Source organism: Chaetodon trifascialis, chromosome 11 (genome assembly GCF_039877785.1).
Source record: "Chaetodon trifascialis isolate fChaTrf1 chromosome 11, fChaTrf1.hap1, whole genome shotgun sequence".
NCBI classification, from domain to species: domain Eukaryota; kingdom Metazoa; phylum Chordata; class Actinopteri; order Chaetodontiformes; family Chaetodontidae; genus Chaetodon; species Chaetodon trifascialis.
The window spans coordinates 6,558,339-6,573,302 of NC_092066.1; the positions used below are offsets into that span (position 1 = coordinate 6,558,339).

Genomic DNA, 14,964 nt, shown 5'->3' on the forward strand with positions numbered 1-14,964 from the left:
GTGTGTACCAGTCCTCATATGAAGAAGTGAGTCCAGTCTCTGCCTGGCATTAAAGGGCAATTCTGGTATCTGGACCCTTGTTTTCACCTATTTTGGTGTCTAAATGGTTAATAATTACAAAAAAGTGTTGGATCACATCAGCTGACAGTTGGATGGCTGCAACGGCTGTAATGTAATCCTTGCTGGCAACTGCGCCCATCAAAGTGCGTCCCCTAAAACGGTAAATGGACTGTATTTATATAGCATTTCTTAGCTTAACGGCCACTCAAAGCGCTCTACAACACAAAGCCAGGATTCATCCATTCGCACACACACTTGTACACTGATGGCGAGTTGCCACCTGCGCATTACGAGGAGTAACCATGCACCGATGGCACAGCATCGGGAGTATCTTGCTCAAAGATACTTCGATATGTACACTCAAAGTTCAGCGATCGAACCACTGACCTTGAGATGAGTTGACTACCCCTGCACAAATCACAGCAGGCCCCCGAAAAAAGCTTGTAAATGTGCTTGTTTCTGCCACTGACAGTGTCTGACAACATTAAGATCCCTGCAGAGAAAGACCTTTTTCTTAAAGAGTAAGATCATTTTTAATTGACCAGAAAGAGGCGTGACATCGCTCTGCTCAAAGCCACCAGACTCCTTTGGCAAAAATGGTAATTTTACCTCACAGAACATGGGGGTTGCTGGTCTACTGCTGCCTCGAATGGTTAGTTTGATTGTGTTAATGTGTGACTTTGTATTTTAACAAGCTCATTTGGACCCAGATTGACCCTTTAAAACACCATAGTAACACACTGTAACAGTCACACAATGCAGCGGTCACAAAAGTAATGCGTTAGCCCAAACACTGCTGCTGGTCGGGGGATTTCTTTTTACCTCTGGGCACAGCTGGACTAGCTGATCTCCCCTGCTTCCAGGGCTAAGCTAAGCTAGCCATAGCTATATTTAACACCAAGATAGTGTGCTATCAATCCTTTCATCTAACTCTAATCAAGAAAGTAAATAAATGTATTTTCCTTAATATTCTTGTGTTTCAAAAATCTTCCTTTAATGTGAAGAGACTCATCACACTCGATGTCAATTTTGGAAGACATAAAAACAGATGAGCTTAAGATACAGAATACCTTAAACTGCCGAGCAAATAAAGTACCTTCACCCCTAACCTTATATGTTGGTATCACATATAATAAGATTAAAAACACACACACACACACACACACACACACACACACACACACACACACACACACACACACACACACACACACACCTCAACAACTAATATGAACAAACAGACGATCAAGCACACAGCTAGAAGCCCAAAGTGGCGTTGGATGAAATGGTAACTTTTGTCCATTAATTTGGGATTTTATCAAAAGAGCTACACTGCTTCTCTCATAAATGACTAATAAATGCAGCACGAAGCAGCAAGGAATCCTCCGTTCCCAGGAAGCCCGCGGTGGCTCGCGGTGGGCAGCTCGGTACATAAAAGACATGTAAAGGAAAGAGATCCTGAAGCTAGCCTTGGCTGCACCGGGTTTTGTGTTCTCATCTTCAAAGGCTGCGCTTCTTTTTCACAGGATCAAAAATCCACAAACAAATAAAGCTTAGAAAATTAGATGCGTATAGTAAGGTACTGAATTCCCTGGTAACATTCCCTCGCAGAGGGGTATTGATGAACACAAGCTCTTTGATAATTTGTTGTTACTGATGGTCGTTCCTGGTGTTCTGCTGTGCTGTTTTGTTGTCTTTGTGCTGTGTGTGAGTCCTTATTGTGAAAGCCTACCTCACAGGTGCACCTCTGCTTTGGGCAGGTTTAAGCAGCACAGTGACCGTGCTGTCCGTCTGGTTCAGAGAGGTCTCCTGGTCATACGCCGGCATGGAAGGAGCTGAGAGAAAACCGAACAGAAAAAGGTTTTACGGCGCTGCAAAGTTAAGTTTTGGTCAACATCAAGTCACCTTGTACAGTGAGTCACTCAGCTCGGCAGCAAATAGAAGAAAAGCAAAGCCAGTTTTCTCGCTTTTACGCTGAGCACTTGCTACCTTTTACCTTTATAGTGACATTTAATCATTACATGCAGCAATAACAGAGGAGGAAACATTTGCTGCTGTCACAAAAGAAAGTCTTCAAAGCATTGACAGGCTGCAGAAAGTAAGAAAAACTGCCAGCAAACCTCACGCTCATCTGAAATCAAGTACTGCAATTTGTCTTTGGTTAATCAGACATTTGTGTTAAATAACACTGAAATTTACCAAATTAAATACTGGTTCAGTGATAAAAGGATATAAGGTATTTGAGCTCATGTATATACCGTATGGTGGATTATACAGATAGATCGGACGCATCCTTTGAGACAAAAGAATGACTTCAGAAAAGTAAAACCAGTGCTGTCTAACTTTGGTTGAGTTTGATTTTCCATTCACACATTTGGACACAAAGACCTCCAGCGGCGGTGAGTGGTACATTACTCATTCGGCATCATCCACACAATAACTGGCCACGCTGTTGACCCAGCTGACCTGAAATCTTGGTGGTGAACTGGGTGATGATAGGGGGGCCGTAGCCCTTGGCTGTGCTAGCGCGCAGGGTGAAGGAGTACGTGGAGCCTGGGTAGAGGCCTGTGAACATGTGGGTGGTCTCGTTGCCCAGCTTCACTACCTTCCCACTCTGGTTGGAAAGGTCCAGCTCAGGGTCAAAAGAGCTCACCGCCTTGTAGGAGATCTAGGAAGGAAGAAAATGAATATTCTGAGAGTGGCCCCTGGTACTAGTCTACGCTCTGCTCTCTTCGGCTGAGGAGGATTTGTATGCGTTGAATGAAAACGTTTTATGTTGGAGGCATCCAAGTGGCTCGGCAAGCTCAAGCATTTTCTGAACTCGCCGTGTTGAGGTCTTCTATCCCACTCATGGTGGTGAGAGTTTTCCTAACTCTTTCCTCCCCTGAACTACTCAGTGCTACCAAAAAACACAAAGCAGAACCACAACCGAAACACACATGACCATATTATATTTATATTGTTCTCCTTTGTGAGTATACTTCTGAACAGCCAGCTTAATTAGGACTACTTGTACTGTAATCATGCTGACGGTCCCTTAACTTTCAATCTGATGCAATCATCAGTCAAACATTCAAGTTGTGCAGTCCTTCAGTTTATGAACAAATACCAGCAAACTAATGACGCTCCCACCAGCCTCATGTGCACTTTGTGTTAATAGCTAAACATTAGCATGCTTAGATGTTCAACTAAAATGGTAAACATTACACCTGCTTAACATCAGCATTGTGACCGTTGGCATATTAGCATGCTGACGTTAGCATTTAGCCCAAAACACCGCCTGAGCACAGCCTCACAGGTGCAACTAACACAGCTGTAGATGCTTAAACTTGGACAACATGAGGTCTTTTCTTCCTTCACTCAGCTGCAACTTCAGTGTATACTAAACTGTGCAATATCAATAACCCAATGTGCAATAATGTATCAATTGATTAAGTTTTACTTTTTTATTCTTTTTGTATCATATCTTGCTTTTTTTCGTACTGATGCTTCATATTATCATACTATCCCCTTTGCTGCTGGAAAACTGCAAACGTCCCCACTGCAGACTGTAGACTTTAGACCGCCTCTTTACTGATCCCAATTTGGGAGATTGTTTAAAGGATGAGGAGGATTAATAAAGGACTTTCTTATCTTATTACCATGTAATATCAAATTATCTGACAAAATATTGGAAACACTTAGAGTATTATGTACAACCCTGATTCCAAACAAGTTGGGACGCTGTGTAAAACATAAGTAAAAGAGAATGTGTGATAAATATCAGCTTATTCTGAATTTGATGCAGCAGCATTTTTCAAAGATGTGGAACGCTCCATAAACACCTGTTTGGAATGTTGCACAGGTAAACAGGTTCACTGCTAACAGGTGAAAGTGTCATGATTGGGTATGAAAGGGGCATCCTGGAAAGGCTCAGTTGTTCACAAGCGAGGATGGAGCGAGGTTCAACAGTTTGTGGACACATGATTGGATAAAGGATGTTACTGCATGAGCTCACTTTGTGAAACTGTTGTTGGTAGAGACAGTTTGTTTGCAATGATTTCATTCTGTTTTTGAGTCTCAACTTTTCAGCAGTCAGGGTTGTGGTCCAACACAAAGGTTTTAAATTGGTTTCTCTTTCTCCTCTGTACTTCTCAGAAAAGTCAAATGCCACAGAGCAATCTTCAAAAAGCCTTGTGTTGAGAAAACAAGCTCTTACTTCACGGCTTTATGCCAGCATTTCCAACATTAGTGAGGTACAAAAGGACTATGGAGAGGTGGCGTCTCGTGACGGTGGTTAGATTCTGCCGTAAAAGCCTAAGAGTACCTAATATTTTTCAACCAAAGCTGCTGCAGGTTTGTGGTTTCAAGGAGAGAAGAAATGCACTTAATGTATTCCTTCTCCATTAATAAACACAGGGAGCTCTGGAGGGAAGCATTAAGGTGAGTGTTTTTGCTAATATCCATTTTGAATAACTGTAAAGTCCCACTTTAAGAAAATGCCTCTGCTCGTAAAGGAAAACCTCCATTATAATTCCAATTAAGGAACACAAAGGGAGTTAGGAGTGCTGCATAATTTGTGTCCATCAAGTTTTGAAATGCTTCGAGGCCTTCTCATTTAGTCTTTGTCTGTGAAATGAGTCTGTGATGCCAAATCCTATATCATAACATTTCAGGGAGAGGAATTTGAAATGACTTGTCAAAACTGGGCACATGGACAGGTTTTTACAATTATAATGGAACTGACGGGAAAAATAATAGAGAACATTTGAGCAAATTAATTTGGGATTGCTTGTAACTATTACTCGATCTGATATATTCACCTTTTTAAATCGCGCTGGTTTACATTTTTCTGTGTGAGGGAGGTAAATGTCAAATTTATGAAGCATTCATAAAACATAAACGCCTGTTTAATCACTGGCACCTTCATTCGGGAAATAATGAAGAAAGCTAAATAACGGCTGGTGAGAGATGCTGCATATTCCTTCCTGTCATAAAATAAAATGGAGTGGAGCCGAAAACCCACCTAAACTCTGCTTAACATCCACTGGCAGACCAACAGTAAATATTAATAATCTAAATTTTAGTCATCTGAAAAGGCTGCGTGTTTTATAACAATGGCAGAACGGCTTTTAAGGGAAACGGCATTACTTAAAAGTGCTTTTAGCTGTCTGAAAATGTGCTTTTTGTAATAGCGTCTCTTTCCCTAAAAGGTAATGGGACGCACAACATCTATTTACCACAGCATCATTATGATAAACATGACGCTACTTCACAATTCATTTGTATTGCTAAACACGGCTGCTGAGCAAAGAACGATTGGAAATCTGCTCTATACCTTTTAAAGAGATGAGGGCTCCTGTCTGTCTGAAGAGCTGCCAATAAGATGGCATTCACTGAGCTTGGTCAGAGAGGAATGGAGCTGAAATCTCTTTGATATCAGGTCTTGTCAGACGTATTTCACTTTGAGTCCTTTGATAATGTCAAATCAAAGCAAGGTCCTGACTTGTAAGAAGCAACTTCTGGGGAATGTCGGCAGAATATATTGTGGGTTACTTTCTTAAACCGGAGAGTCAGACTGTAGCACAGCGAGGGGAACACACCTGGAGCAAGCTGCTGGCTTTCTGGATTTTCCTCATCTGTCACCTTGTTTAAGATGAATATTAATGTGACCTGTGATTCTAGATGATGTGGGGGAAAGTAGAGCTACTCTTAATCGTGTCTTAAAATCACGTTACTATACTGTAAAGGCTTTCCAGACAGAGGCAGAGAGAAGTAATTGCTGCAGTATATGACTATAATAGCCTGGAGTGGCTATTTTCTAAGTGAAACACATTTGCATCAACATAAATATGAGAGAACCTGAAAAAGCAGCAATGCAAAACCATTTTTCTCTAAATGCATTTACTTGTTCCATGAAATTTTAAAAAAGATAAACAACTGAAACATGTTGCTCTAAAAGTGATTAAGTGTGCAGTAAACCTACTGTTGTAATGGACATTGTTTTCCTTCTCTCTGCCAGCACCTCTAAGTGCACGGGACACAACGCCGCACTACACACACTTGAATAAACAGGCCTTGTTATGATTCTTTAGGACTTTCCTGCCTTGACTGAAATGTCTTTGTGCCGCTGTGAGAATATCTATTTCATATTTCATTCGCCTCAGTCAGCTGACGGCATGGCAGCCGATGGAGCAGCCCCTGCGACGACCCTGATTGCATCGCTTTTACTATTCAATCTGCTCTCCTCGTATGAGAAACAGCCCTGCCAACGACTGCTAACCTCGTCAAAACATCAAGCGTGAGCAAGCGGTGACAAGAGGGAGAATCAACAGAGGAGAATCAATCTGTGGGAAAGGCTGGAGGATTACTTCCACCTTAAGCTGGTTAAGATCAATGTGTACATATATCGCGCGTGTGTGTGGAGACTGTTTCTATTATTCAAGACTCAATGCAGCTCCTGGACAAAGCTGGCAGGGGCTGTGTGGAGCCTTATGTCAACATTTGCTTGGCGCTGAATCGTGATACTTGCTCGAGGAGCGTTTCACAGAATGCATTTTCTTTAGAGGTCGCACATGTATTGAAGGGCGGGAGACGGCGGCAGTTTGCAGTTGATTGTATCCGAGTTAAAACCATGAACAATGGTGAAACACAGTGCACTTGGGTGCTTCATAAACATTGTTAAATAAAGATGAGCATATTGTGGAAACCTTGGCTTGAGTGAGCCTAATAAATTGATTCAGGCTTAAGCTGTTCCACAACTATAATTTAGAGCTAAGCTGGCATAATAACTAATTAAAGCCATCCTGATGAATTCTGCTGTCAGCTGACTTTGCTCCCCTTGTCGGAGTGTCAAGTTGGGTGTGAGTCCAGTAAATAAATTTCACTTCAAGGTGTCCAAGATGAAAATAAAACTTAAAAAGGAGCCTACAGAAAGATGGTTTATTGAATGATAACGGGCTGAACAGAAAGGACTTTGATGGAGTCATTCCATTGTCTGCTGCGTTCACATGGACCGCGGCAGACGGCAGATGGACAACAGCTTCTGCACGGCACGGGAAAAACACACAAACCGGCTGACGGGATGGCGGGATGTCAAAAGTGAACATGCCTGACCATATGCATGTGGATGTGTGTTTGTCTACTGCCTAATGCAGTTATTCTGATAATGCATGTGGCTAAAAGTGCAGCTTTCTCTTAATATTCTTGTTAAAATTAATGTTAAATTCCAAAATGTACGGTCATCATTTATGTTTTCTCCTTGTGTGAGGCAGCTATGTATCATCCATCTACCGGTCCAGGTTGATCTGAAAGAAAAGGTTTCCATGGTTACTTAGTCCAACCTTATTTAAACCAGTTTTGTGGCTTTCCTCAAAAACAGTCTGATTTACTGGAATGTGCCTGGTTTGACTGGTAATTCATGAAATACTGTACCTCTTTGTTGTGTGGACTGTCAGCAAACTAGCGGATGCACTAAATTCCCAATCCCAAGCCCAACAAAACAAAGAGATTCACATGATAAAAAAAAAAAACATCTTCTCTGGCAGCGCTGCACACCAGCGACCATCACACAAAAGGACTCAAAGAAACTGCACACAATCCACAGAGAGGTGGGGGAGAAAAGGCAGATTAATGCTGGAAATAAGAGCGTTAACTACTCAAAAGGGTGACGGGATCTCTCAACGGTTCGCTAACTCTGGTGTTTGCTGTACCTCGTACTGGGTGATGATCCCGTAGGTCTGCGCTGGTTCTCTCCACTTCAGGATGATCTTCTCCTCGTAGGCGCTGCCCTGAATGGACTCCAGAGGAACGGCCCCTGGCACTGTGGGAAACGATCACAGACACGTTTCTCAACGCTGGCGACAGAGTGGTAATTTTCAAGGTGGAAGTAAGTTTAAAAGAAGCGTGCACAGTAGCATTTCCACGGCTGCGTATTATGCACGTGTTTTAAAAAAGCTGTCAATAAAAAGCTGAATGGCGGCAGCTCATCCTTTCTATTACCATTTAAGATGTGCATTAAACAATCAATAACAGAGCTTCTCAAGGACCTGCAGTACACAAATGGCCCTGAGCCAAAGCCAAACACACCTTAATAGGAATTTGGGAGATTATTTGAAGTCACTGTCACTCAAAACACACACCCTGATACATGTTATACAGCAAAACTGAACATTTTCGCACAGATAAAAATGTGTTGCAAACAAAGATGAACTAGTGACTAGTCACCTCACGGGAATAGCGCGAATCTTAATCTTTCCGCAATGTTTACTTGTACTGCGATGCTGCCAAAGAGATCTAGTCCTTTAACCCCTCATGTGAATTGCTTTCATTCTGTAAGCGAAACAGAATGATGTGGAGACGTCTTTTTTTTTTTTTTTCCCCAAGATTTATCTTCAAGAATGCAACTACAGCTACACCCTGTCTGTACACATGTTCCCATGAGAGCCTAAACTCACAGATCCACAGACACGCAGCAGTCAGAGAGGGAGAAACAGTTGCCACTTTCAAGTTTCCAACCACAGATATCTGAGCCAGACATGACAAGACTCTCTTTTCGTCAGCTGAGCCTGTTTGTTATCTGGCGGCCGGGGTTCCTTGAGACTTCTATAGAGTTCATTTCCTGTGTCTGCTGAGGCAACACAGAAGATCTTTCATCTTTGAAGGAGGTGAAACAAGCGTACAACACAGAGGCTTGTTGGCTTGTTGTCTGACTCCTGTGCTCGAAAAGTATTTAGAAAATCCCAAACTTGTCCTTAGCGCGAGCTGTTTGTGATCAGGGGAGAATTATCCACCCATCCTAAAGATCAAAATGTCACGACTTTAACAATAAAGCACGTCTGCTGCAGAGAGCAGGCAATTATCTCTAAACTGCCAGGTGAAATGAGGTAAAATGGTACAAAAATCTGCTTCTGGAAGCTGCTTGCAACCGTTTATGACGACGGAAAAGTGAGATTTTTATGGGCTTTTTGTTAGTTGCTCCTTTGATTTTGGAATTAGCAACACATTATTACAGATCATTAATTAATATTTCCACGAGCTTGATGTCATCCTATTAAATTCTAGGCTACACTTTATTCTAACTCCCCCATATATGCAGAAATAAACACTTAATATAAGGTTTACAACACATTATCTTGGAGTTGTGAGCAAATATATATATAATATTGTGAGCTCTCCATTGTCTGATCTGGGATCAGTTCAGCAACGTCTTGTGTCTCGCTTCCCAGGCAGGCCTGCATCACACTCACCATCCTCATCAGTCTGAACCTCCAGCTCCGTGCTCTCCATGACCCCCTCTGGATTGCGAAGCACCAGCTTGACACTGAGATTGGTGAAGGGCGTCAAGTTGTGGATGGTGTGCTGAGGATCGCGACTCTGGGTGTCGTAGCACACCTCCTCACGGGTCTCCTCCTTGCCGGCCACCCTGGAGCGGTACTGGACGGTCAGGTTGTAGCTGTGGCAGCGGGTCACATTGTAACCAAGAGGCTCCCAGCGCACTGTCACCTGCTTGGACTGGATGTCCACCACTTCTAGCCTTCGCGGGCCATGCATGGGCTCTGGCGGGATGGACAGAGAGAGGAGTGTGAGCATACATCAAGATAATCAATTAGGCCATATGAAAGGGCAGGCAGTGCAAGATAGTTTCAATAAAATCAAGGAAATTACAGAGGTCTATGCCAGGGCACAGAGAAGGCGGTGTTCCTTTGGGTCAAAGAAAATCTACTAGTAGATTTTTCATAACACTTGAGACCCAGTCAATACTTTTTTCATATTGAAATACCGTTTCCTCTGTTTGGAATTCATATTTCCAGAAAATATTTGAAAATTTCAAAGCCTCGGCCTGATACTGAGCATTGCCACATCCCATCACCGTTGCTAACTCGGTCTCACAGCAGCTGCACACACCAAGACACCACAGGTCTGTTGGTGGAAACCCTCAGCAGGAGGTGTATCATCCCTTCAGAGCGTGCCGTTCCTCTGCTCCTTCTACCTTGTCCTCTGCCTTTTCCTCTCTCTTTTCCATCTCGCCCAGTGGCGGTCAGCTATTAGCACCACACTGATACAGAGTCAGCCAGCCTGTCAATCCAGGCAGGACACAACCCCCGCTGCCATCCTATCACCTCTAATCACATACACTGTGTCTCGCTGCCTTTTCTCCTCTACTTTCTCCATTTTCTCCTCTCTCTCTCCTTCTTTCTCTCTGGTCTCCCTCCATTCCCCGTCTCTATTTCCTCTCTTTTCCTGTGGCTCCCCCGTTTCTATTTCCCGCTCTCTCTTCATTTTTCCTCATCTCCTCTCTCTGCTTTCCCCCGTCTATTTTCCCCTCTTGCTCCCCCCCCCCCCCCATGCCTCTCCTACCTACGGGAGGAAAGCAGCCCAAGCACAAGGTAATGGGATCAATTTCCATTCCAGGTTAAATTCGCAGTCCATTTCTCTGGAACTTAACACTTTACCACCTATTAGGAAGAGCCAGGGCTCAATTTCCCCGTTCCCCAGGAGACACAGTCCAGCAATTCAGAGGCAGCCACGGCAGCCATGTTTAACATTCTGGAGGTGCATGGGGGAGACTGGACTGGAGCTCCGGCATGCTGTTCATTTCTACAGGCTGCACAAAGGACACGACAAACAAGCAAGAATCCACGAACAACACAGTTTACACAGTTTGAATGCACAAATTTTATTTTTGGTCCCACGTTTTGTGGACACCAATGGAAAGGTAATGTCCCACTTATCAAGTTGAACTGAGAATTCTTTAAAAATGGACAGGAAGAGTTATGGGACCAAGGTCTGCGTAGCGCCAGAGAAAAGACTTTTTTTCAGAAAATTTGGCCGTGACATGTGACATGGCAGAAGCATGTGCAGGTGAGAGAGGATAATGCAAGAAGAAACACAGCGAGAGGAAATAAAGGCGCCTGCTGGTTGAATGAAAGATGGAACATTTCCAGATCTCACAAGGAGAAACAACGGATGTGATCTCTCCTGTGCTTTCACAGAGCAGATGAAATAGCATTAGAAGGACCTGAAGGAGGCAGAGGAAAAGCTGTTGAAGACAGATGGGGAAAGGGATATCAGTGTGCAGCACGCAATACATGAGGCATACACAAAGGGCTACAGCTGAAAAAATATGTCTGAAAAACAGAAAAGCGTCTTTCCAAAAGGAAAAAAAATCGTAATTATCTTCTCTTTAAGCAGGATTTGTCACTATGTATCTGCAGAGTGCAACAAACGACTAAGAAATCCTTGACAGAGCACGTATATCTATCTGATTTTATAAGAATTTACAAAAGCTGAAGGAAATATAGACATTTCTAACTTACTGACTGCTGTGCATTGAAGCTTGCATTGAAGTGCTTGATATCTTCCTGCAGTGCTGTGCCAGAGCACTCCATTGAATGTGTGTCATCTTTGATTAAGGATCTGACCTCTGGTGTTTGTTAAAGACGCGAAAGAAATGATAAACTTTACTGGAGGCCGGTATGTCAGACATCTACGTTCAAAGAGATTATCTATAGAGTCAAACATTCAGTATAACAGACAATAAGTGAGCTGACTCCTCTCTACTAGCAAACTACAGTATGGGGCTAAATGTAATAATTCCCCAAGTTCTGCCATTTTAAACAAATGTAATAAGACCAAAAAAAGACAGACTCTAACACAGAACTGGCAAGAATTGGCGAAGAAAACAGGCCTCTTCAAATAGGTTGCAATGTTGGGAAAGCCATCCAGAAAATAGAAGTTTAAACCCCTTTATTTGCGGAACTATCTGTTGGCCGCACTCAGTAGGCAACGGTTACACTAAAAGCACAGAGAATTGCAGGGTGGCCAGGCACAGAAATCAAATTAAACCAGATGCTCTCAAAGTGACAAATGCACCAAAGTGTGAATCTCAAGCAGACGTGCACGAGCGGCTGGGAGGAAGTCTCATTTCTGGAGCGTTCAAGGAGAATGTCACACTTCCATCTTTGTGGAACATCATAGATTATGTCCACTGCACCCTAATTCTGGCCAATGGAGAGATGCCAACAAGAATGGGCATCGCTTGTGAAAAATAAATTGTGGAGGGAAATAGCCCATGCCAAATAAAGAAGGAAAAATGAAATAAGGGGAATCAATTATCTTTTCATATATACATTTAAATTCTGCTTTTTGGCATGTAGGAAGAACATTACACATTTTTGCTTGTGTGCCAACGGTGATAGGAAAGCTATATAAAGAAACACTGGCCATTTAGTTAACAGCTCTTAGGACTATTCTACAGCCTCTCCCTGGAGTTTTGTTGAGAAAAGGCTAATTGTTTGTTGCCCCATTGGCTCCCTGTAGTGCAAATGCCAGCTGTCTGAGGGAGGCTGTAAAATGTGACGATCTGTGGCGGACGCCCAATCACAACTTGTACCCCATGACTCAGAATGACATCATCTGTTTTCATGAACAACAAGGTGCCTCATCCATTTTCAGAGGCTGGTCATGGTTGACTTTGAAGAAAGAGGGAAGAGAAAAAGAAAAACACCCCGTACCCTCCTCCCCGACTTAATCTGAAATGAACGGGTCACGCTGAAAGGCTGATATCCTTTATAAATCCCTCCGTGCATAGATGGAGGCTATGCAGCCATTTTCAAACAGGCCCATAGGCCCATGAATGACAGCTGATGAGATGAGCCTATTACCCCAGTCTACTGTGACTGCTAGTTTAGTTTTATTGACTGAGCAGTAAGAGGCTCAGTATCAAAAGCACAAGCACAAATCACAACAAGGAATAACAGGGCTATCTCTTGAAAGCCACAGCATTTTTTTTTTTTTTTTTTTTTTTACAATTCTCAAAAGCTATCACACACTGAGGGCGACACGGGTGAAAGTACTGAAAATATGACTCTAATATCTCTCCAGTATGGCAGATATTTCTAGTGGAATAGAGTTATAATAATGGCTATGAAAGCATCCCTTGGAGCAGGAAATTGCTGAGGTCTATCTTATGCCAGGGCACACAGAATGAGCTCCAGCGAGAGCCAGATTGGTATTCCAAGCGGCGGACAAATTATCACCTGCCCCACACTCGCCGATGTAATTGAATAATTTGAATTTGACATTTACATAGAACTATTAGTGATTTTTTTGTCATTACAGTATGACATTTAAATAATGTTTTTAGAAATTATCAGCACATTATTGCCTCGTGTTAATTCGGATGGGCCCTGCGCGCACGCGACTGCAGCTGAAGCGATAACACGATTTCCCAAAACATGAAACAAAAACAACAAATAACCGCATGTTGCAGCCGTCTGTCCTAGAGGGGGTTTCAAATGGTGCACTTAGCCCCTGGGTAGAGCGAGACATTAGTCCTGGATGAAAGGAAGCAAATTGGGCATGTCCGGAGCACAGCCACTTTACTGCGAGACAAGTGTGTGTGGGTGTATGAGGGGGGACAGGGTGTGTTTTCTAGCGTGTTTACGGTCTTATGCGAGTGTCCATGCGCCCGCACAGCGGCACAGATCTGGTTCCTCAGCATCTTACTGGCTATGTGTACAGAAGAACGATTTACTTATCAGATCTTCCTCGGGCTTTGCGGCACACGAGTCATTCAGAAAGCCAGGATCTTTATCAGATCCACATCGATTAAGAGCAGAAAAGCCTGGTGCTGGCGTAGACTTCCATCTCCCTGCTCAGCAAACAGAACCAGGAGGGGGGTCGGGGGGAGAAAAGACTACTTCCCCAATGATTAGAAACCACCGTCAAGTCAATGTGGCTCCTGAGCCTTGCTGCTATCTCATCAGGATGAAACGGCGCTCTGGTTGAGGAGGAGGAGGAGGAGGAGGGGGGAGCCTTGTTGTTTGCAGATGAAAAAAAAGAGAGAGAGAGAGAAATGCCTCGACTTTCACAGGATGGCATGTAGACTGTCGGATTCCGTGCTGGAGAATGTCAGCCGGGGCTTGTCACACACAGGCGCCTTCGTTGTAGACAGTACCAAAACAACATGACAACGGCGAAGATTAAATCCTGGTCAGAGGGCTGTTTTCATGTAAAGTGTTCCATTCTAGGCAGCGAGGCCTGGCATTGCCATCACTTATCTCTCCATTGCCTTGTGTTATTCACTCCGTTCTGTTTGAGCTGGGCGGGCTGGGAGGCGAGCACATTTGTTTGCCGCTTTCTATTACATCTCAGTGATAGCACTGAGGCCATTGAGGTAATGACATGGGTTTTACACTTAGGAAATCATTTTCATATCCCGCAGAAGCGAGCCGTAATGATAGCTTTTGATAACCGACAATCAAAGCTCCATCACCCTCCTAGAGTGCTCCTCTATGCAATCCTCTGGAGGAAGAGAAAGAGAGGAGGGAGGGCGTTAAGAGGGAGAGATGGAGGGAGTCAATGTGTGGGTGGATGGGTGGGTGGGGGGACCGGAGAAAGAAAGCTAAGACAGAGGAAGGGGGGGGGGCAGAAGTGCCAAGGTTTTTGTTGCCATCGAATGCAACAAGTCAAATCAGGCCTTGGGGTTGACGTGTGTACACATGTTATAATTGATAGCACTTTAAAGGCACCGTACATGGACCTCTTGTGTTCTAACATCGCCCTCTACACCCATTACAAAGTCAGAGACAAATGCCCACGTGTTCAGGACACACACACACACAGTCTTTGCCCCATACACCTTGGAGGCGTGGATAATCACAAGGATTTATTGAATGGTGCTGGTCGCTCCTCACTCTATCAAGTCCTTCTTTATAGGCCTCATGATAAATGAGACTGCCATGATGGGTGAGGATGAGGGGCGGAGGGGCCTACAGCACGCTGGATCGAATTGAAACCGCAGAATGAGCCCCAGCGCTGGGCCTGGCTGGACTGCCACCTTGTCTGATGAACCCCCCGAAGCTGCAGGGGTGGAGATGAATGGGTGAATGCCTTCCTTCTCACAGCACTGAATAAAACGGG

General features: G+C 43.8%; 1 protein-coding gene across 7 annotated transcripts in view; it reads right to left on the reverse strand.

The window, feature by feature from the left end:
- LOC139338505 (receptor-type tyrosine-protein phosphatase mu-like) overlaps positions 1-14,964 on the reverse strand; it is a 149,986-nt gene that overhangs the window by 63,574 nt on the left and 71,448 nt on the right. For all 7 annotated transcript variants that reach the window (XM_070973567.1, XM_070973564.1, XM_070973566.1 and 4 more), the window contains exons 8-11: positions 9,288-9,596; positions 7,752-7,861; positions 2,527-2,728; positions 1,793-1,895 (exon numbers count right to left, since the gene is read on the reverse strand). In XM_070973567.1, the coding sequence (XP_070829668.1) occupies positions 1,793-1,895; positions 2,527-2,728; positions 7,752-7,861; positions 9,288-9,596 (724 nt within the window). The remainder of the gene's footprint in view (positions 1-1,792; positions 1,896-2,526; positions 2,729-7,751; positions 7,862-9,287; positions 9,597-14,964) is intronic.